General features: G+C 42.5%; 1 protein-coding gene across 1 annotated transcript; it reads right to left on the reverse strand.

Moving 5' to 3' along the window:
- Positions 1-254: 254 nt before the first annotated feature.
- Positions 255-23,787, reverse strand: LOC139292507 (hyccin 2-like). The gene is made up of 12 exons (XM_070914859.1): positions 23,778-23,787; positions 19,540-19,617; positions 16,729-16,830; positions 15,187-15,366; positions 13,035-13,115; positions 11,143-11,258; positions 9,200-9,295; positions 8,241-8,357; positions 5,432-5,519; positions 5,056-5,212; positions 4,093-4,272; positions 255-1,028 (listed from the first exon to the last, which is right to left on the reverse strand). Exons 2-12 carry the CDS (start codon positions 19,588-19,590, stop codon positions 313-315), a joined length of 1,884 nt encoding a protein of 627 aa, XP_070770960.1. The 5' UTR covers positions 19,591-19,617; positions 23,778-23,787; the 3' UTR covers positions 255-312.
- Between the last annotated feature and the right edge of the window lie 843 nt (positions 23,788-24,630).

Consider the following 24,630-nt stretch of genomic DNA (forward strand, 5'->3'; position numbering starts at 1 on the left):
AATGGATGTTAAAAGGGTGGAGACACAACTCTGGAGATCTGAAGATGTGTTCCTGCGCAGGAACACACTCTCACTCTCACACACAAACACGCACGCACGCGCGCGCGCACACGCACACACACACACACACACACACACACACACACACACACACACACACACACACACACACACACACACACACAGATAGGTAGACAGAAGTTGTCATAGTAGGGTTGTAAAGAATTGCAGAGAAAAACTGCATGAGGATGAGTGTTATGAACAGGTATTTTGTATGTGTGTGTGTGTGTCTAATGTGCCCTGCACTGCACATTAGACCTGTGATATGATCTGCATGTTGAAGCTGGGGGAGCGGGACTGCTTGGTGAGAGGAGCTCCAGGAGACAAGAGGTCCTGGGCGTCCTCTGGCCTGATGAGGTGCTCCTCCTTCAGGCTAATGGTGGAGAGGCGGTGGGATCCACCTGCCGGAAGCCCCCCTTCCTTGTCAGAGCCCCCCGCTGCCTCCTCTCGCTCGTCGTCGCCTCCGTTCAGGTTGAAATTCATGCAGTCAAAGGACTTGCTGGAAGAGGCGCTGCCAGTCCGCACCAGCGTGGGCCCCACAGGGAAGCTCAGGTGCTTCTTTATGGGGCTCAGCTGGATGGCATCCAAGTTGATGCTGGCTGGAGGCGACTGCTGCCTCTGGTGATGCCTCCTCACAGCAGCCTGGTGATCTGCTGACAGATCTGCCTGTTTTTCTGCCTCCCGCTCTCGTTCCCTCTCCCGTTCCTTCTCCCGTTCCTTCTCCCGTTCCTTCTCCCGTTCCTTCTCCCGTTCCTTCTCCCGCTCTCTCTCCTTATCCCGAGACAGCCGGGCCGTGATGGCTTTCTTGATGCTGCTACTGCTGCTGTTCAGGCTGCCGCCCCTCGGCCCCACGCTGCCGCCCGCCTTGGTGCCGCTGGGCTGGCTGCTGTTAGACGCACCGGAGGAGAAACCCTCGTCTGGGTCGTTGACGTTGAAGGAATCTTCCCCGCCGCTCATACCATCAGCATCTGAACATGACCGTACACGAACATACACAGAGAAAGAGCATGATAGACAAACAAAAAAGTGAGGTCAGACAAACAAAAAAGTGAGGTCAGACAACAACTGAGGGTATTGTTGACAAATTTCAGTAAAATCTGAACTTTTAACCTTTATGCTACAAGTCCTGTGAAGCATATTCAGTTCTTCTGATAGAACAACAGCGCCAAAATTCTAATAAGCCAATTGCTATTAATAATAAAGTACCAAAATTCTGGATCTAGAAAAAATATCACCAAAATCCAGAGAAGGGGCCGCTGATAATTGTGAACAGGCCTGCGACAAACTCTGATTAATCTGAGCAATAAGATTAAAAATGTGTTTAAAAGAGTGTTTATAAATAATGCAGAATAAATTAGCAGACCAAATTAGTAGCCTTCAAACAGGCCAGTGCTAACACTCGACATGCTGCTTCATTAGCTCCCTCATTATGCACCAAACAGAGGTACAATTCAATACGGTACACAACGACCTTGAGCTTTGATCATCTGATGTAACTCAGATCGACTAAAATCTGACTGGCTGTTTGTTTAGGAAAAGTGCGAGTTCAATAACCTGCCTGATAAGACAGCACAGCTTGTTTAGCTAAATATGTCATATTCAATATATAATCAACATTAACAATTAAATCTGGTGATAATCATCAATTTTAAAAGGCACAACACTGACTTGCAGAAATCTAAACCTAAACATTTAATAATCCATCTATGACCTCGTTGCTTGAAAGCTGAAAGGGAAAAAGATGATAAATTGAGTTAGAAAAAAATCATGTTATTGACATACAGTATGCAGGGTGAAGCCCGTTAAAGAGAAGAGACAGAGGATCAGCAGTCTGTCTCCGTCATGCATCGTTGGGACAAGCAAAAATTGGACGACAGGGGACCACAGGCAGCACCAGAAAAGAAATGGAGAAACCGAGAAGAAAAAGGTCTGGACTGACATGCACATAACATGAGGAGAAGACACATGCTCTCCTGCCCCATCCCTCCTTTCTCCTGCAGCACTGGCCCAGCGGTCACATGGTTGGCCGGCCGAGACGAGCCCGCCAATCTGGGGAGAGCACTAAGGCGAGTCGGTACACTTCATCAGATCAATAGCACCCCAGTTAGAGCTGACAGCCCATGAGGCTAAACGGGCCAGTCTGAAAGCCATCACAAGTCAACCCAATCCCAAATGAAGGGCTAGAAGTTCTTCACAGCTTTACGAACATGGATGCAATTAAAGGATTGTACTGGTGTTTTTGCATGTTTTAGCCTTTCGACCGCAATTTGTTTGGGCAATACATTTATATGCTTTCTATCGGTTTCCAGTCATTTCAGTATGCTACGAAAATCAGTCCGCAGAGCCTGAAATGTGCTTGAGACAGATAATCCGCTACAGTAAACATTTCTCTGCCGTCATTTTTAATGTGTCATATGGTTGTGTGCTAATGCAGCTGTGGAGCAGGGCCCATTTTAAAAACTGTTCCTTGATGGTGAATTCAAGGACACTCTGACATGCAAAATGTTAGAGAGCCAAAAATTATTGCACACATGAGGAATGTTTCTTGGAAATAAAACCCTGAATACGTATATATTGTCCATGCGAAAAGGATAATGTGAGTTTCGTAAAAAAAAAAAAAAAAAAAAAGGCGAACAAGCTATTTGGATCTGGCAGCAATGATGCACCTGATGCACAGGTAGGCAAATACTGTCCACATGTAAAGGAGTGGATTCCCCAAAAACCTCAAGGCATGCTGTTTGAAAGTTAAAAAGTAATTATTATAATTATCATAGCAACTTTATTAAAAATGAGACGCATATCAACCGTGTGTGTTGTCCTTTGTCATTTCTGGCATTAAAAACAAGCCCGGCATCCTTAAACACACCAACAGTGAGAGTTTTTAAAACTGTTTTTCTCAACGAAACGAAAAAATCAAGTGATGAAGTATTCACTATTCGAGTAGCTAGCTCAAGCTCACGTTTGAGTTACGGGAAAAAGACGAACACTGACCGTAAAGCCAGGGAATGAGCTGATCTTTAGTCACGTCAAAGGATCTGAAGATTTCGAAACATGTAGCAACCACAAATGGAAAATGACACACATTCAACAAGACAAAATGGGCCGTATGATTGGTCCTTGCAGTGGAATAGCCTTTTGCTGTTCAAAGTATTGGATTAGTTAACCATGACAATGTTCAGTCTGCTCACTCGGCCTTGTCATTTGAAATGTTAGTGTTCCAGTTTCATGTTTTAGCAGAAAATGTTTCGAAGCTTTGCTGTAGCGTGCGCATGCATGATGAAGGGCTCGTTCCCACTCACTGAGCTGAGGAAAAGAAACGGAACATCGCAGAACACAAAATGAACATACAATAAAGCTGCCGGGTTGAAAATCAAAATGGAAGGCCTCTTTCCTGCAGAGTGGCGACAGCAGATGGGTGCTGCTGGCCTGAGTGACCCAAAGCTTGCGGTGCTGTCAAGCGCCGTGAAGGGCAGTACAGAAACGAGATGTCCGGTACTCTGTGCCGGGTTAGTAAAACATTTTCTGTAGCTACAGAAAAAATTAATCTAAAAAAACAATTATCAGCTATCGAGAGTTGAGAAAGCCCAGAGTAAACGATCAGGCTGCAGGCTGGGCACTGAACATGCTCAGTGAGTGACAAGGGCAGCAGTCTCAAGTACGTTGGAGGCATGATGAGGAAAAAGAGAGGGTATGACATGATGACACGGCCCATGCAAAATGGCCACTAGCCACACTTCCTTCAAACCCAGAATAGGCGACTCTTCCACTCTTGGATAAGATGAAAAATAGCAGTGGTCTGGTAGTAGAGCGGTTGTTGGCTGAGGGTCTTATAGACTGGATGAGTTAGTATACTCTGGGGAAGTGAAGAGGCAGCCAAAATGGGAACGGCCAGAGTTAACCCTCTCAAGCTGAGGAGGGGTAGGAGAAGAAGAAGGAGGAGGAGGAGGAGGGGGGGGGTTGGGAAGATACAGATCGAAGGGGCACCTCCTCCTGAGACCCTCTCTGCTCTGAGTGTCCACCCCTGTCCCCTACCCTCAAATGTGATGGGGGGAATGATGCTGCTGCTGCTGCTGCTGTGGTGGCTGTGAGGCCGCCCTCCTCTCTTCTCTTTGGCTGCGGGGTCCCAGGGAGTGTGGTGGTGGTGGTGCTGGGCGAGGCTAGGAGGATTGACGATGAGGCTCAACTCTGCATCGGTTGAGTAGTCAAAACAATCTGGGAGTCAACAACACAGACGGGGAAACGTGTTTCTTTAGTGGCAGCATGCCTCAAACCGATTCGGGCCTCATCATGGGCACAGCAAGGCCTAACAGCTGTCTGTAAAGTCATCTGTAGATCACTAAATATAGAAAAAAGGAACGCAATGATATCTTAAAAATGAACTGCCCCATTAAATCGCCCATCTCCTGGGTAAAATGGTGGCAGTAGAATCTGCAGGCACCATTTTGTCCTGAGTTTTAAACCACAAACCTTATATTTAAACTGGTAATAAAAAGCAAGGCACACACTTCATAGACGAGACGAGCAAAAAAAAAAAAAGAAAAAGAAAAAAAGAGCAATAAGGAGCAGTGAGTGGCACAAGCACTGCAACACAAGAGACTATATGACCACAGTTACATACAATAACCGACATGAAACACCATTTGGAGGATGCTAATGGTGTAACTGGTTTACACAGAAACAGATTTCCTTCTCACTGCTCAGGACAAACACCAGGAAAGTCATTCTCTCACCAAATAGTTTCCTCTTGTGGCCTTTCACAGATCGAAAAAAAAAAAAAAGTAACAGCTCATAAGTATACAGCTTAAATCATAACTGAACACTGCTCCTTTTTCTTGCATAACTTCCTGGTCCAACCTACCCTAGGGAATAGGATAATGGATCTACTGTGCTGTCACATCTACTGAGAGCTCTCCTGCATTGAGGCCTGGTTCACTTCGCTGTGTGCTGAAGCCATGACGGCAGGTTTTCCCATTTCCAGGGCTGCTGCAGTCTTACCCTCTCTCTTCCAGCGGTGGCGTCGTATGGAGGCGGTGGTGATGGCTGAGATGGAGATGCGGCTGATGGTGGGCGTCACCTCCACCTGGAGCACCTTGCGTCCCCGGGGCTCGTCGGGAGCACTGTCTGGCAGAGAATTCTTCATGGCGTTCCCCAGCTGTAGTTGACACATACGCAGATGCAGATCAATAGGCCGTTAAATGACAAAACCAGGAAGCAATACAAGATTTAAAGCCTATTATTATCCATCATCACTGATTTTAAAGATTGTGGAGAGCCTGTGTAAAACGTGGCAGATCAAAAGCATTATTTTACTTTTGTTGAATTGAGGTTGAATTGAACTGTATGTGATTAACTCCTGTGCTGGTGATCTTACCAGGAGAGGCTGGGAGTAAAGCTCCAGCTGGGCTCTGTACAGAATGTCCTCTAGAGCTTCCCGACCCATCTCCCACTCCCCATTGTATCTACACGTCACAAAAACACAAATGCACACACACACACATCAGCGTTTAACAACGTCATGTCGTGAGCTCATGAGTAAACAGGAGTGTCTGACAAGATGCCTTGATGTCTGAGTCATATCCCCTTGAACTATTAATAGATATTTAGTGATGCCTGCAGCTACAGTGAGGGAGGGAAGGACAAATTGGGTAGATAGTGTATGCAGAGTGATTACACCTCTCTGTCACACCACTGTCTCTTTAACCTGTGCTTAACCTTTTTTTCTTGAAACTACAAAACAGAGTTTTAAAAAGGGAACACATACATTCCTGAGGGATTCTGTGTAGTGAAAATCCCCAAAATACTCACAGTTTAAAAATGCATTAGAGAAAGCTTTATGTGACACCCTGCATATTTAATGCAGAGTGAGTAAACGCTGTTTTTAGTGGTACTATCATTTCTGAGCTGTATTAAATGTTTTACTGACTATAGATATGCTCGTTTTCTTTTGGTTTGTTATTGGTGTTTATACATTGTGATGTAATGTTTACTTGTGTGGACCCCAGGAAGAGTAGTTGCTGCCTTGGTAGTGGCTAATTGGGATCCAAATAAATAAATAAAAATGAATATAATAATATATGAAATAATACAATAATGAAAGTTAAGATTGCTTGAGTTGATGTGTAAACATTACATGCGAATGGACATAATCAAGACTAATTATTATAAAATACTACAAATCAATAAGGATTACCAGTTTGTCCACAACTGTGCAGCCAGATGTAACCAGACATAAGAACTGAGAAATGACAGTGGACAGATGTGTGGTGAGACAGGGCTGGGTGATATGACGACAAAGGAATGACCATGCACTGTCAATGACCTCAGTATTGACAAGTCTGCATTGTGAGATCATGTTTTAAAGGCTAACATTTTAAAGCATTAGCACGCAACACGCTGCATGCTGCTTTGTTAGGAATCAGACGTATAACAAAAGTGAGACGACAGGTGTTGCAGTGATTTAGGGGACAGCTTCCAAAAGCACCTGCAGAAGATTAACACTGAATAAAGGATGAATGTAAGTGCTGGTATGGGAATATATGTTTGGGTTTATCACCTGGCTCTTTGCTAAAGATGAGGGATGTGTTTACCTTGCATATTAATGTTAAAAAAAGAAGAAATGCACAGCTGAACTCTCTTTGATCCGGTCATGCACATGCAACCATCACGCAGCCTGGGACAAATGCATGTGGTTCCCTTTAGACTATAGATGAAAAGAATGGAATGAATGGGGAAGTAAAAACAGACTCTCTGATGTTGCGAGGGCTGGAAAATTGCTCCAGAATACATTTCAAAAAAATAAAAAATAAGCGTGTCTATTTGTCCTGATATCCCTGCATGTCTCTCTCTCTCTCCCTCTCTTCATGTGGTATTACAGCGCTGTAGCATTAGTGGACATATTAACCTAAATCCCAGAGTGTCCTCGACGAGTGCCAAGGTCCCTCTGCATGTGCGGAGCTGTGGATTCATGTTTATCTGCCCTTCATGTGCGCCTGCTCGGGCCAAGGGTGAATGTGAGAGCTCAGGCTGGCACTGAGGTGACCTATGGTAGGGATTACTAAAAAGGCTATTATTCTTACACACACACCCACACCCACACACACACACACCCACACACACGCACACACACACCCACACACACGCACACACAGTCTGGGTTTTTTTCCAGCGGCACTGACTGCTCCAATCTCCTGATTGCTGCTGTGTACCCTCATGGGGGCAGTGAGGCAGAATACATACTCATTCCCTCCATGCTACACCATCTTTAACATTGGTGACTCCAGTCGCCACCATATCAGGGGATCCATCGCTCAGGACGAGCTATCATCGGGGAGACGTAATCAGCTTTGCGGTGACTGTCCTCATAGGGGATGAAATCACCTGCTCCCACAATGCACTGCCGATGTAATCAGTCTGTACAGTGGGGAGCTTCTGTCCTTGGTAGAGTGCTAGCATATGCCGTTAGGAGATTTTCTGCGGTAGATCACAGCAAACTAAAAGAGAGACTGCCCTCATTAGTGATGTCCCGCAGAGGCACAATAACTAAAGTGAGAAACATTGTGTTATGTAGCTCATAAAGGAACTCTGTACATGATGATATCTGTTAAGGTGAGGAACAAACATGAGACTATCTTTCTCCCCGTTACCTAATATCTATTACTCAATGTCAGTGTCCTCTATGATGTTCCAGTAAAGAGTGGTGATGTGAAGGCACGGATGAAAGCCACTTAAAGCGCCTATATATCGATATTTTCATCATGTGAAAACAATGTGAAACAGGTAGCTTATAGTGTTGAACCTGCAGAGAATTATCACCTGAACCTGCAGCTCCTCTTGGAGATTTACAATCGGTTTCAGCTCATTGTTTAGCCGTCCAGCCTGCAACTTTACTTTTTGGTTCACTCTCACAGCTCTCATAGTTTCATTTTTGGCCCCAGCAGGCAGCTGGTTTCAGACAAAAAGCTCTAAAATAAAAACCCACTGTACACTACTGTTGAGCATCAAACGACAGACAGTCACAGTTAGCGACTAGCTGGTAAAAATAGTGGAGCATTTGGCATCTAAAGAGCCAGATATGTCCCTCAGGAGTTGGTAGCTAACAGAGAGTGAATACTGGACTTATATTTGCTTATATTTTTATATGATTTATAATGTTGCTCTGTAACTGCTTTAAGGATACTTACATGGCGTGATAAACGGCAGTCAGCATCTGCACCATGAACTCGGGGTCCAGCAGCACGCGGTTGCACGGCTCCCTCCAAAGCTTCTGCTGCTGCCGGGGGAAACCGCAAACACACAACCTGAGGGGGGAACACACATACACAGTCCCATAAGTAAGGTGAGTAAAGTAATACAGCATCAAGCAACAACAAAGGGAGGTGGGTTTAGGTGGAAATACAAGACAAAGTTTAAGAGATGTTCTACTGTTAAAATCACAAGTTCCCTCTAACTGCTGCAGGCAACTAAAGGGAACATCCGTCACTTCCTGAGTCAACCAAACAAAGAGGAAACACATCAAACAGTGAGCAAAGGGAGCACAATTTTTATTGCTTTACACTTGTGGAGGTCAGGCAAGGTTAGACGACGGGGTGTCTGGGGTCTACGCAGTGAGGCTAAACTCAAAGAGTGAGCGTTGTTCTTGTGCTCAAAAATCTTCACAATCACAGTGTGCCGTCTGTCTAGACTGAGCTTGCTTCAGGCGTTGTCTGTCTGCTCACTCACAGCAGGGAAGTCTTCATATCCTGAATCGCTGTGGTGGAACAATCACCGGGTGGCAGCTCCACCACAGAGCCTCATATAGTGAATTCCACATTGATCCTTTCTCCTAACTCCAGGGCATCTCCGTGTTTCCAAGACAGACGGACTCAGACAGGTATCCAGCAGCGATGCGTTCATTTGGCCGATCACAGACAACTGAGCCCTAATGAAATCGTACTTATCAAATTCTCCTGCAGCGAGGACGGTCTGTATCGAGGTCAGTGTGTGGCTACAGGGTAGAGGAGGTGATTTAATGCTAGATTCAGGAGAGCAAGTAAGAGAGATAGACGAGGGGAGGGTGGTCACTAATTGGGTACAGAAAGGACAAAATTGGGGGTGAAAAAAGATTAAAAAAAGACATATGCTTCACACGTGTTTTCCTCACCGTGAGCTCATTCTGCAGACTGACTGATAGGAAGATAGAGGCATGTAGACCACAGCAGAGTTGTAGCAGAGCATGAGGAAACACAACACTTCAAACCTGCAACCACAAAACAGGCAAAATAATACAGTTAAATTCAAAACACCAAGAATGATATAATGTAAAAAACAAAACAAAAAAAACCCATCAAAAAACATTTAATCTAATTTTAGCAAAACATTATTCAACAGCAGTGGTGTTAAGTCAGATCATGTGCAGAACGAGTTTATAGTTTATTGGAACAATATTTGGGCAGTGCAGAACAGAACAGTTTGCACAACGCTTTGTAGTAATTAATTAGTAATTAACTAATTATTAAGTCATTGGTACTGGAATTGACATCAGAATTATGTCTGACATATTGCACCAATTTATGTGCATGATTCAACTGTTGATCACAAGTGCAAAAGTGTGACTTTTTTCAATCCATAATAGGCCATTTCTGTTTAAATGTGATGCTCATGTCTCATTTTCACTTGACGCAGCAGTGTAACAGTCAGCAGGTTGCACGAAGCTGTCAAGAATCTACCTGCTGTAGAAAAAATGCAAGAACAAAGATGTTTAATAATTTAAAGCCAAAATAAATATTACATTTGAGGTGATTTGTGATCATCTCTTTGATCTCTTTGACAGACTGCAGATACTTTAGAACAGTGCATTGTTTAGAGATGAATTCGGACAAAAGCAGTGTTTTTGTATGTTTCTTTAGCAAAAAGCATTATAGTTACAGTATCATAGATAACACTGGTGATTGTGGTGAAAAGATAAATGGTAGTACTGAAATGAGAGCACTGGATATCGGTACAAATCTCAATATTGTGCATCCCTGTTTAGAATGTTTTGGAGTGTGTGTGTGTGTGTGTGTGTGTGTGTGTGCGTGTGCGTGTGCGTGTCAGATGTCAAGGTGTGCCAATGATTAGCCAGAGAGTCTGTGAAAGCATGTGTTTTATGACTCTTTATATACTGCATAACTTTAAGTATATAGTTTCTTGTTGTTTAGTGTGTTGACGGAGAACAACCAGGAGGAGGACCTCTAGTGTAAGCACCATAATTGACTCTGTGCGCAGGGGGAGGTAAATGGCCTGGCTGTATATCATCAGTCGGAGTGAGCAGGCACCTCTCTGGAGCTTTGGGCTTTTTTCTCATAAACACTATCTCCGGCCCAGCCACACAAATGGGTTTCCAGATAAGCTACGAGGCCTGGCCCTGCTGACATCCATTCAGTATATTTATGACGCTCTATGTTCATCATAGCCAAGGGGCTACACTGCTCTGGACAACTTGCAGGGTGACCAGTGAAATTTGGGCCTGCCTTACATTATCAGCTCTGATAGTTCAGATGTGTCTGTCTCTGTGCATGCGTCACTGGCAAACAAATACACGTCCAAAAGCACCACTCTGTGAATTTCAGTACAGCAGCAGAGCATTTTCTGGCAGGAGGTCCAACACGCTTCATTACTATGCAAAGATTATCATTTATCCACAGCAGCGGAGAAAATGTTAGAGCCAAAAAAGCTTTCAGGCGTGCTGAGTCTGGCCAGAGGAGGCTGAATGAGAGTCGAGGGTTACGCTCTGATCATCTTAAAAGGTCTTTTGCATCTTATGGGGAAGGATGAGATGTGAGGTAAAGAAAACTATTTTCTTGTAAAAAAAAAACAAAAAAAAACACAGAATGATGAATGATGACAGTCTGGTGGTGCCACCTGCGTTTACTGAAAGGGCCAACAGCGCTGCCATTTCTCTGTATCCAAAATGCAACAAAGGTTTCACTGTCTGGTGACTTATTCAGTACGCTACCCCTGGCGCAATGTCTCCAAACTGCTTCCATTTAATCTCATTTGTGACGTTTGTACTGCGTCTCACATGACTCCCCTCTTTGTTAACAGCTGGTGGAGTCAGAGTGGTACCTGTTCTGAGCCGTGAAGGTCTCTCTCTGAGGGTGGAGGCCGCTGTACACCACTCGGATCAGGTCATGTTGACAGAGAGCCCCCTCTGTCAATGCCATGGACCCCAGGCTAGAAGGCTGCACACACACAAAGACCAAAGAAAAAGTTAATTCAACATTTGCCCACCATGTTGGCTTTTCACAACATGCTAGTGAATTGGCAGTGATGATGATGCGATTCTAGCGTGCGCCAACGAGCTGCTGTGCCCTTCAAACTGCTGTGATTAGTGTTCACGTTTTATTACAGTGGAATGACATTACTACTGAACCTCTGCCAAACTCCCAGTCAACTCAGTCAATTCAAGGTGACAGTTCACTCATCAAATGACTTTAATGAGTCAGGCACTCTTGTCATCTACTAACTAAACTGATCACGAGATGAGAAATGTCAGGGTCTCGGTGGTTTACCACATCTGCTGAACAATTTCCTAGAAACCTGCAGACATCCCACCCATTGTTTGTTCTGGACTGACTCCCTACAAGTTCCTAGCATAAATGGTTGAAATGGCAATAAGAAAATGAATCTTAAATCTTCTCTTTCGTTCAAGATCAAAATAGAAACAGGAAGTGGAGCAGGTGATGACTGAAGACATTAACCAACGTTGCTCAAGTGTGAATATGTCACAAAGCCACTTCATGCTGATGGTGTGCAGAGCAAAACCCCTGAATTGAATTGATATTTTGTCCTGAGTATCTTATTCTGAGCAGAGAAGGAGGGGAGGATGGATTAATTCAAGAAGAGAGACTGGAGTGTATGCTAATGCTGGAGGCCTGGGGATAAGGCAACGTGATGTGCAGAGCCATACTACAGCCTAGGAGGCTCGTTGTGATTCTCACACACACACACACACACACACACACCCCCCCCCTGCCTCCATGCTTTCTTCATTCTCTCAGCATGGAGGAAAGAGCCTCTCAAGCTTGTAATTACAGCGATAAATCGCCCTCAGCACACGCCACACACTGTATCTCATCAACACACTAACACACACACTAGCACCCACTGAGGGCCGTCATACTTTATAAAAATATACTGTATGCTCTTTGCTCTGCTTTGGGAAGCATAAAAAAAGCATAGAAACTGGCCAACAAGACACACTGCTTCTTTCTGCTCTCAGTAAATGCGCTTGGTCAGCATGTCCTGTTAAACACCTTGTTAATGAATTCCAGGTCAACACAATAGTCAATGCTGTGCCCTGCTTTAGAAGTCAGGTCAGAAGTTGGGGGTTGCACAAACCCAGCACAACAGAGAGAGTGACTAAAACAGAATAACCGAGGAATGAAAACCAAAGTTAAGAGTCACCTCATTTTAAAATATAAAAGAGAATAAGAGCAAACTGTAAAGGAGTTATATCTGGCTAGTTCTTCTTTCTTGGTCTGCCCAACCTTTTCATGCAAAACGTTTTCAAATTTAGACTTTAGACTAGAAAAACACAGAACAAGAAAAGAGACTCTAGCAGAGAGGGACGTAAGGTAAGGTGTAAGGCATGCTCAAAACATGGCAACTCTTCACAACCCCAATTGTGGCGTGAAGAGCTGCTTGTCATAAAGAGGGGCACAATAAGTTGCACAATCTTTCCTCAAAGACATTCAGAGTAAAGCTTTTGGTTGTACACACAAAAAGTCTTAAGTAACTGTGTGAACCCCCCACTGACACCTTACACACACAGATGGATAAGCCCTGGAGGTGAGGTTAATGAAAATGGACACTGGTGTCACCTTCCAAATAGCCACTTAAATAAGTCTATAACGCTCTAACAGTCAGTGGGAAGGAAGCTACAGCATCAAGAGAGATAAAAAGAAGGAGAGGGGGTCCTTAAAAACATTGATTGATAGGAAAGACAGGAGCCCCACCTCATGATATATCGATGGTTTGGACAGAGATGGGATTGTGAAGGAGAGGAGCTTGCTGTTGCCGTCTTTGTCCACGATCTCCTGCAAATCCAGAGAGAAAGGTAGAGACAGAGAAGCTGTTAAAGGAATGGATGATTGTTTTTTTTAAACAGTCTGGTGTTTGACGCTCATTTACAATGAATTCAGATTTCTACCTCCGTAACTTAACTCAGTTCAGCCCTTCTGCGTGGACAGGGGAAAGCATTTAGCAGCATACGGTTAACAACTGCTGCACAATCCACTGTCCCTCGCACTGTTGAGCTAGCGTAAGACCATTCTGCTGGTACATGTTATTGACTCTGACAGATTAAATGTCACTGCCAGCTCCCTCACCACTCAATTCCAATTTCACACTGTGATACATAACACAAAGATTAATACGGCCCTGAAAATGATGCCATTTCTAAACGTAATGCCTGATTATCTCCACCAGTCACAATAATAATAAAGTGCATCGCAGAGACGCAGAGTTGAAAAATTTGTATTTGGCAGAAAGCACTTGTCATTCCTACTTTGCGCCATGAACCAATTATGTGCAGAAATAATCACGTTTTCTTTGAGTGTATAATATTCCTCAGTTTTATCTATATAATTTATGGCAGATGTGGAAGGCAGGGGGAGTTTTCCTTATGTTATTATAAAATATGGATGAATGTGCTTCAACTGCAGTTGTTCACATGTGCTCCTCAAAGTGGTCAGATTTCTATTTTGTGGCTGTGTGGGGCCTATTCAAGTAGATTAATGCAAAGAAAACAACACACATCAGTTTATTCATCCATAATCTAGGTTTTGGAATGTGGAACCAAAAAGGCTTTTTATCCCTTTTATCTCCCATTCTCCCCTTCTCCCAGAGTGTACTGTTAGTTCAGGCCTCGGCCTGCCCTTCACTGGCTAGCAGTATATCTCTGAATATCTGATGGGACTGCTGAGAGCAAAGCCGTTTATCAGAGCTCACTTGTCAATGACCAGAGGCGAGAGGTCTATGAGCATGTACAGTCTATGTGTGTGTGTGTGGTATAGACAGAGGAATAAATTATGCATGGATATACCTTTAGCTGTGCTGGCTGACATGAAGCTTCTATTGATATCTCTAGCTCTTAGCCCATTTCCCTGAGGGTGTTTCCTGGTGATGCAATCTATCCTGGGTCTATCCATTAACCGGGGGGCTTTCCCTGTAGATCTCCTTTAATGTCAACAGAAATAACACAGCCTCACTAATGTTCCACCTAGGTTTAAAAGATATCCAATGATTTGCACATCAATGTTTTGGTCTTTTCCACATTAACAGTTTGAAACGGCAGAGACAGAGCCATTTACAGCTGTAAAAACAAATGTCATCAGAAATGTTTCTACAAAATGTATCTTTCCTCTAAAAATATCATACCTACTTATATTCATCCATATCGACCCGCAACAAGTTTGTGTCAGCTATTATGCAATCCTCAAAGTCTGATACTGAGGCTCCTGATGACTAATGTAAAAGTGAAATGAGCTCTGGACAGAGTGGGGAGTTGGGAACAAAACAAGGCCTTCTTTGTCAGATTCTTTGTCTGACTGACGCAGCAATATAACAACTATCCTGGTTAGCCAATTATCACATCATGTGTTTGACGAGTTAACTTCAGCTGCAGGAATTTGGACACTGTAGCCATCCCTGTTGGCCATTTATGACCATGACAGTGTTCACAATGTTGTGATTCTCTGTCAGGGTCAGTTACAGGGCAACATCGCTCAAGCTGTAGAGATTTAGAGATTGTCTGAAGGACGCCTAGATGATGTTTGCAGTCACAGTTTCTCTAATCACTGTGGCATACATCTGCACACACAATCCACGTAATGGACAATTATTCACCAGGGTAGATATTAGTTTTCCCTTTCTTTACTGAGCCTTTGCTGTATTTTATGTCACAGCTCCTTTTCTGCTGCCGCGTTGCGGTTTGAATGCCATTTGGATTTTTCTTAGTAATCATATGGATACTTTGGGGATGCAATTGGGGATGCAAAATGGCACACAGAAATATACCTCACAGTTAGCATGTATAGAATTAATTGCCGCAAATGTATGTCTTCTATGAGGTCTTGCCTTTACCCCCTCACGCACCACTACACCCACCAGGTTGTAGATGCCAAGGAGGAGGGCCTCGATGCACCCATTACTCTGGCGATCCCTGCTGGCTGTGACGCGCAGATATACCCACACCAGCTCAGGCAGGAACTGCAGGGTGAAGCGGCGCAGGCGGTCTTCAGAGCTCCGGTACAGCTCGAACAGTTGGTGGCACACAGGCTCCAGTAGCTGGATTGGAGGGGGGAGACATAAGTAAATAGTACAGACCTGAAACCCCAAATTATCATTATTTTCAGTACAAAAAGTACAAACACCTGGTAATGATGTAATGTCTTTTTGTTGTGGACTCAAGAAATGTGTGAGATCATATTAAGTGAAGTGATCTACCTTATTTCAAATTCAATAAATTAACATGAATCCCAAAATAAGTACAGGACCAGGAGGAGGAGGAGATAAAATATGGCAAACTCTCTGTCTCAGCAGCAACCTTTCCGAATAGCCATCAGAAATACACTAAGACAGTATCTTTGCTTCACAGCTCTTATTTCAAAACATGAATGAATGTCATCCCGACTATAACACGGTGAGCTGGACAGATGGAGGGAAAGTTCTGCTGCCGGTCAATAGTGTGAGTAGGAACAGAGGGGATAAATCACTACAATGGAAGTCTGGTCAGATGTAGTCTCAGGGGAGCCAGCTGAGCCAATGTGTTTATACTGTCCAGGGGTCAGTGAAGTGAAGGCCCACACAGTACCACTGTGTAACAGTGTGTGTGTGTGTGTGTGTTGTACTGTGGCTGACCCTGAAATAAGCAGCTCATTAATGAACTTGGCAAGGCATTTGGCTCTCGATGTCATCAGCAAAAAACACGCAACAGTCAAGCACACTTTGCAACCACACACACACACACACACACCTGGATCACTTTGTCAGATCATTAATGGGATTGTGCAGCCAGATTGAAAACACTAATGGAATTTACATCCCTGGTTGCTTGACACCCAAAAGAGGGGGAAAGAGAATTGGAGGCACCGGGTGTATCGTTACAGTGAAATTTAAGTGTCGTCTAATTGAGCGCCTCAGTCCTTTGCTCATAGTTCCTTTAAAGAGGAAATACTGGTTTAGCCTCGCTGGTACAGGAAACACCTGTGCATTAAACAGCAAAGTGGTTGTGTGTTGCAGCACACCTAATAATAAACCATGTCTGCGTCTATGTGTCTACACAGTGTGTGTGTGTGTGTGTGTTTGCATCTTTGACTATGCATGTAGCCTTTCCAATGTGGGCAGCAGATGTTCCAGTCTGTGTGCGTGTGTGTGTGTGTGTATAAGGGACACTGTGTTGCCATTTCACAGGTAATGTGGCTGGCACCGTCACTGCGCCCGTCCATCATACTCTCCCAGTGTACAATGTGCTGGTGCAGCCCGCAGACACAGTTGTGTGTCAGTTTCTTGCTCACTGCCAACTGAGTCTACATCATATGAGCCACAAGCAACACATTTCCCCGAGCTAAAAACAGCCATACTTGACACTTGCTGTGTGTGTGTGTGTGTGTGTGTGTGTGTGTGTGTGTGTGTGTGTGTGTGTGTCACCTCATTGCTGGGGTCCTGGATGACTCTGTAGAGTGCTGGCACCAGGGATTTCTTTAGATGAAGGCTGCCGGCGTAGCTGGGTATGCGGGTTTCTGGTAAGGACTGGAGCAAGGACAAAGAAACGTCTGCTGAGCAATTGCACGCAATTTGTACATTTCTTCCCTTCAGACTAGGATGTACGACACATAAGACTTTTATATCATTTTCCCTTGCACGCCTCAAAATAGTCACCACTAAATATGCATGGCAAACAGCAAAAAAAACAACTTAAAAGAAGATTTCGGACACTTACTAATCATCACCTTTTTGCGTCATCACTGACAGATATAGGGCCGCATGAATGGAATTTTCAGATCTCTAAAGTTTAACACATTGAGTTCACATCAATGTTCAATCATTCAGAAAGAAATCCATCATAGAAGAGGCTGATAGAACAGTTCCTCTTTTTCTATTACTATCACTCTCTCCACCTAGATGTATGACTCATACCTGAATGGCACAAATTCACACGCATACGAAAACACGGGTGTTACTAACAACATTAATGATGGCTCTGCTCTTTTCAAGTGTCCCACTAAAACCATGTGACAGTGAGTCAGCATGCACAATAGCAGAACCCTGAAACTGAAGCAGCTACATGGAATTCAGCCATCATTACTTGTTTACACATGTGCTTTTCCTACTGTGAGGTGTCAAAATGTCTTGTTGAAAAAAAGGCCTATTCCCTTAGCTAGTGTCTAAAAGGAGTCTGGGAAATGTGGGGAATTCACTTACTGGGGCAGTCAATGAGGCAGGTTAAGTGAAAGTGGATACACTCATGAAAAGGCATCACAAAATAACTCTTTGAAGGCACTGAACATCGCACAGTGATGATATCTGACAGGCTCAGAACATCCTGGGGTGAAATACTTTAAATGGTCAAGACTGTGTGTTTGTCTGCAGATGACAGAAGGCAGAGATATCCTCTCAGCACAGCCTAAGTATGGTCATTTTGAGGACAGAACACAATGTGCCTGGCCTGCATCACTCACACAATGAGTCATACCAATCTATTTCCCTCACTATTCATCATACTCACTCTTTTCTCTCTCTCTCTCTCTCACACACACACAGTTTTGTGCTCTGCCATCCCTTTTAATGCATTACACACTAATTTCCTTATTTTTGAGTCATCTTCCCTTTGCACTCCATAGATCTTACACAGATAATTTCAAATATTTAGTGTAAAGTGGCCATTTCAGGACATCTCAGACTCAACAGGCTCAGGTCAGCTTTCATGAGTCTGACCTGTATGCTGTCATGTTTACCCTGATGTCCACTGGATGCAGCTGCATTAGTTCCAGTGTCCAATGTCCACGTTTCAGAAACAGAGCGTGTTCCAGCAGCCACATTTTCAATATTGCTTAGGGTTGTTTTGCTGACCTTTTTTGCGTTTTAAAAGGATCCTGAATATGCATTTTCAGCCGATTTATGATTGGTAAGCAGACACTTCGCAGCTATACTTGACTCATTTTGTTGATCGTATGCAGCAAAGGAAAACATACATGTAACATAAACAAGAAAAACTAGTTAAGTGCTTAAAGACAAAGTCAATAACAAATTGAATAAATCATTAAATACACATCTTTTGTCAATTTACAAGTAATATCAGCATTTGTATATATTCACAAGTGAATTTTGTGCCTCAGAGACAAAAGCTAGTCCATCAAAAATAGACCCGTTGAGTAAAGATGGAGGGCTGTGGAGAAAAGATGCTGGTCACGCGTCAGTTGGACACTGGAGGTTAGGTCTGCGTCAGTTTGTTTAAAAAAAACTTTGTAGGACCCAGCTGTACTTTAGTGTAAGTGAAATGTAGTGTATAGCTGGAGCTAACATGAAGTTCCCAGAGATCATCAAATAAGATTATGTTCTTAAATTACAACTGGAAGTCACGTTAAATAAATACGTCGGAAGTATATCCTCATACTTTTAAGAGGACCTCTCGGCACAACTCATACATTTACTGCTGTAGCACTCATCTTTTCACATTCAACCTTCATTCTTTTAACACGTCTTCAGACAAAGCTCAAGCGACTTTACGATACTCATTTTCATAACTCAATCAAAGGAGTATGACTGCTAATGCTAATGCTAATGTTAGCATGCTGCCACTAACTGCAATTAGCTGAAGTACAACTAAGGTTGAGTGCAGCTGACCTTAAATCTATATTAGAATTGACTTGAATTGAGCTTTGGGTAATCTATATAGACTTGGTTTTGTTTCACATTCAGACATTACAGCCAGGTAAAAACAACAACAACAACTCATCAGCTTTTAGCACAGAGAACATTATATGGCAGCTCTCAGAGTACAGAAACTAAGGGGTTACTGCGATCTGAATGACTGCCTGTGCATGCAAGCAAAAACAAGTTCCAGTGGTACTGATGAATGTAAACTATGTCTCACAGATTTAATCAAAGTGTATCTGCTCTGTGAGATGGATGAACAAAAAATGTTTCAGGTACAGTTCATGTGTTGACCTCGATCCGGAAAAAGTACAATCAGCTTTCACTGATGAAAGTAGAGCCGACCCTGAGTCTTAATCGTCCTAAAAAGGCCACAATTCTTACTTGCATTCATTAAATCTAATCACAATCTACAAGGACTGAAAGGTTGAAGAGGTGACGTGCACAAACTTGCATGCTCAACACTCTCTTTCATCTCTGTTGTTACACCCACAGTGTGTGGTTTTCTCTGGAAAAATGCCTCCAAAGATGAACATTTCATTGCCATGAGTCATGATGGGGAACAGAGGAGAGGAGGGCCGTTACCTTGAATTCTGAGAGCCATTCTTCGACAACACCGCGCTCTGAACCCAGCATCTTCCTCAGAGACCCCCCCTCGGCCACCTGGTGGACAGAGAAACACAGAGGACAGAGAGAGAGAGAGGAGATATGGGCGGGGGCAGAGTCGAAGAGAAGCAAATCAAACAGTTACTTAGAGGAAGAGAACAAGGAGTCAGGAAGGAATCAGGAAAGTGTGGTGGGTACTTATTCAAATTCAACGGCATGATGAAGGGCAATACCAGTGCGTGTCTATGTTTGAGCCCATTTACCAAGTACACGTACTTCAGATTACATTTTTAAAAAGATTTTATAATGCCCTTTCCCTACTAAATAGGCAGCCATTCTGAAAATAAAGAAAACTAAATGTTCACCGAGATGAATTACCTGTTTGAAGTTGTGTAAATTGAAATAACTAAAAACAATTTTCTGCATAACAGTAATTAGTAATCTAAAATACTATGGTATGCTTTGGAAAATGGTCGACAGTAATGTTCATTGTACACGAGTCTTAGTAAATAGGACACAACATGTAAAAACACTGTTACATAAAAGGAGCCACCTTAGAGGCCTCACCTGTCATATGGGCCTTCCCTTGACAATTCAAATCTTAAGGAGGTCAAGCTCAAGTCTTATTTGGTCCTCGGCTCTTGTGCGTTCTTATGACATCTTATGAAACAGACACAAAACCTCAGGGCAGCTAAACACAGATCTAACTAGCGATGATGAAGCATTGTAAAAACCCAATAAAAACCCTACTTAAATTAAAAGTTCACAAAAATTATTGCTCAAATATTTTTAGACATTGCAATGACAGAAAGCTAGAGATCTGAATTTTCTGAATGTTAATACACATTTAATTCATAATACATAGAGAGAGAGATGAGATAACAAAAGACAGTTAGTCCCTAGTTTCCTCAAACGTAATCTGATCTCTGGCTACAGGCAGACTGTTATCCCTGGTCTTGTTCTCTGTATCCAGCAGCTAAAATTAACTTCAGCAAACTGCACCAAAATGAAAAGCCATTTCTCCTTTAGACTTCATCCCATGGAAAATATATTCTCATTAATTATCCCATAAAAAAGGCTAGCTGTGTGTGTGTGCGCTTGTGTGTGTGTGTGTGAGGTGGAACAGTCACAGACTCCAGTGAGAGTTTGGATACAGACTGAAGGCGACGCTGCAAGAGAGACACAGTGTGCCAAGCTGCCAACATGACAGAGATGCACAATGCTTATGTAATTTGAGCGTTAGGCTATAGCTTACCATAAATGCCACTGAAAATCCTTTCACACTATTTGACAACCATCACTTAAGACTGTCATGATTGAGCCTTTAAGAAAGCCAAAAGCACACAATTTAAGTGTAACAACAACCTGCTCTCTGCAATAAAAATAGAAAAAAATAACACGTTTTAAATAAAGGCCACAGTGTTGAGTAAAATCTGTAATCATCAACTTTGACTCTATGTCAAAGTCAACAAGATATTAAACCTGAGGCATACTTTACCAGCTGGAAGATGCAGCAACAGCAACAAAATGGCAAAATATTACAGATACAAGTGTATAGTGTGTAAAAAGCCTATAAAAGGGTAGTTTTCAGACAGGAGTTTGGTTTCTTACTTCTGTCACCTGTGTTCAGCTGAGACGGCCCTTGAGCCTTTGTCCTCAGAAAACCTGTGCGGTTCATAAGCTTGTTGTGGTTTTGAGTTGATGGGATTAGGGATTAGGACTAACTCAATATATTCTCATTTCAAAGTGGGAAGATCCCACTTAACATTTCAGGCAACTGCCTCAGCTGGCTGATTGTACGGTGTTCTTCTGCAGCCAACACACTGATTCTGTTATCTGCATGCGTGACGGCGATGTTCAATTGTCATAAATTAAATGCCTATAATATAGGAGTAGTAGTAATATAATATATACATGTGACATGATATCATCTGTACTGTTGCACAGATGCCACAGTCCAGAGAAAAGATAACTAGACACTCTACTCAACTGGTTTGCAATGAGCCATTTTGTCAAAGCTTATATCTTCACACTGTGATTATAAGCAGTGATCAAAGTTATGTCACAGTCTATGATCTGACCAGTCTCTTCCTCCCTTTGGCACCAAAGTGTGCCCTCACATAAAGCGACATGTGACAGAGGAGTGTGTGTAAATAAACTCATTGCAGCCGTATCTGGGTCAGTGTCCTTGGTTCTGACATGTGCAAGTAAACAGAAGTGAATAAACTCAGACCACAGGAGATTATGCAGACAGTTACTCACAGATTTAAGGAGTTAAGACGTACAAAACTGTTCAGATTCAAGAGTAAAAAGCTGTGGAGGCACAAAATTGCGTATATGCATACACAGACTTTGTCAGATTTAGCAAACTCTGCTCTTAAGATGTCCACGTTGTTTCTTTTTGTAAGTCCCGAACAGCGTAAAACTGTGTGCATGTGCACAGTCTTAATGCTCCCTCCCACAGTAAGCCATAATGTCGACACACTCCTGTTTAATCTCATTTGGTACACCCAAATCATTACAGGCCAGGAAATCTGTACAAGCTCTCATTTGTCATTCTCTATATTTCAAGATAAGAAATGTAAACTTTCTTACTTTTGCTGGCAAAAAAAAAAGAGGCTGGCAGTAAACGATGCAAATTAAACATAATTGCTATAATCTAAACTGTATTCAAGGCCTGAAAAGATTAAAGCTCCCAACACATTAAATGCAAGTAAAATGCGATGAAATTCTTTAATACTATATTATATCACACTAACTGTTTTAGACAGGCACAACTAGTTATCTGACTTCTGTTTTTAAATTTACAAGTGACATATTTAAGCGTGGGTTAAGTGTAAATCCTCAACCTACTTTCTATACAAATCTATATTTTCACCCAAGTTAACAGGTTTGGAGTTTGACCCTCTTGAAAATGCTTAATTGACAGCTTGCTCTCATTCTTATCTATCTTCATCTTGGACTAACTGCTGTACCCTGTAACAGTTTAAAGGCACTTCACACCTGTATTTAGAAGTTACTGTCTTAAACAAATCCAACATAAGACGATGCGTGGCTCTCTGAATGGTGCAGATAAGCCTGAGAATGTTACAAAACAGGCTTAGAGGAGCAATATATCCGATTTGCTGCGAGGCTGGTGGAGACAGAGATCATGTTCGCTGCTCAGAGCAGATGACGATCTGAACGAGTCAAATCTTTTTGTGTGAGCACACTCCTTAAATCTGTGTGTGGATTGAAAGCCTCCATTTAGTAAGCTTGTTCAGCTCTTCATGAAAGGCTGACTCATTCATTTCCTCTGGCTTGTCAAACTGTCAAAGACGCGCTGAAGTGAAATTCTCTTTTGGCAGGGCAGGCTTATCAGTTACCATGGGAACTATAGTCAAATGACTTTTAGGCAATGGCAAATATTCACCAACGAGAAATGTCCATTTTGTAATAACAACTTAGATTACATTGCTCTCACGCTGCATATAAAACAGGGGGGCTGCCGTAAGTGGCAGGTAAGGGATGAGCTCAGAGGAAAATCTGAGAATCTAAGATGTGAAACATGAAAAGATGTCAAAAAGTTGTTGTTGTTGTTGTTATCCTCCATATGTCAGCAGCACCATAATGCTTAGAGTGAGAGCTCATGTGTTTTGTTGCTCTGTTTAATTGCACAAAGAAGACACATTGAAGTGAAAACACAAAACCAGACAAAAAAATCAAAACATCTGTCACTGCAACATGAAGGAAAACCCATCCATCAACAACAGCTCAAATTTAAATTTAATTTGCCGTTTCTGGCATAATAAGTCAGATTGATATATAGTCATCTTAAAGAGTAAATTTTACATTGTTAACGACAATCTATTAATCTATATATACTGATAATATGTGCACACCTAAGACTTTGACAGGAATTAGTCTGCACCTTTAATGTTCCAAATGTTTTGACAAACATGCAGGTAAAAGAATCAGCTATCGGTGGTATTTGCCTCAATAGATCATATCCATGAAAATGTAAACTTTCTTCACCAACATATCTTTTGGTGATGATGTAAACTGTTTTACAGGCAGTGGATGAAAATATAGAAGTGTCTACCTTTGTGATGCCAATCTTTTCCAAACTGGAAAAGGGCATTACTCTAACTTTCCTGGAGTTCAGTGTTGATAAAAACAGGTTCAATACGTTCAGTTTCAGTTTGAGAGGCCTGTTGTTGACCCCCCCCTATGCTTACCTCAGTGTCCCAGAACTCAGATCTCCACTGGGAGAGGCAAATGGTTCTCCACAGTGTCACACATCTGTCAATCACTGAGGGTCACCTGCAACAACAAGGAAAACATGATCCATCAACCAGATCATCACACGAAGAACTATGACAGGACATTTCTGAGGACCGGTTAAACATATGAACATATCCGGCATGGCCATCAAACAAATAAGCACGACCACCAAAGAAAACTCACTTCAGTCTTGGGTTGAGGATTATTTTTCAAACTAGAATTTTACAGTGAGTGTGCGTATCAAACAGATGTACAGATGTAACTGAAAAGCCAGCAGCCTTTTACCAAGAAAATGTCTCGTTACCTGTGGATGATCTCACACAGGAGTCCATTAATAATAGACCCAAGTGATACAACTGAAGTGCCAGAATAATTTTTAAGAGAAAAGATCCTTCGCTTCAGCATCCATTAGGCTATACCAGTTACTTCTACTTTTGTTACAATAATCTGCCAGCTGCCATAATATTATCCTGTAGAGCTGCAACAATTAGTCAATTAATTGATGACAATAAAATTAATTGGCAACTATTTTATTGATTAATCATTTTCAAGCAAAACTGCCAAACATTTGGATGGTTTCAGATTCTAAAATGTGAGAATTTGCTGCTTTTCCTTGTCTTCCTGGAGTTTTAAAGACCAAACTATTAACTGATTAATCGAGAAGCTCATCAGCAGATGAATCAATGAAAATATGTGACATATCCCTATTATTCGGTATCATTTGGTGACTTGAAAAAAAAGTACTTAATGTGTTTCTCTTCAGACTGGATTAAAAAGATGGATGACTTTGAGAGGAATTACAAATAA

Source organism: Enoplosus armatus, chromosome 11 (genome assembly GCF_043641665.1).
Source record: "Enoplosus armatus isolate fEnoArm2 chromosome 11, fEnoArm2.hap1, whole genome shotgun sequence".
Classification (NCBI taxonomy): domain Eukaryota; kingdom Metazoa; phylum Chordata; class Actinopteri; order Centrarchiformes; family Enoplosidae; genus Enoplosus; species Enoplosus armatus.

Bases quoted from the DNA above. Each gene is read 5' to 3' on its own strand.
- LOC139292507 (XM_070914859.1), bottom strand. From the start codon at position 19,590: ATGCTGGGTTCAGAGCGCGGTGTTGTCGAAGAATGGCTCTCAGAATTC. The intron at 16,831-19,539 runs GTAACGGCCCTC...TCCTTGCTCCAG, and splicing joins AATGGCTCTCAGAATTCAAG to TCCTTACCAGAAACCCGCAT. The intron at 11,259-13,034 runs GTGGGGCTCCTG...GTGTGTGTGCAG, and splicing joins AACCATCGATATATCATGAG to CCTTCTAGCCTGGGGTCCAT.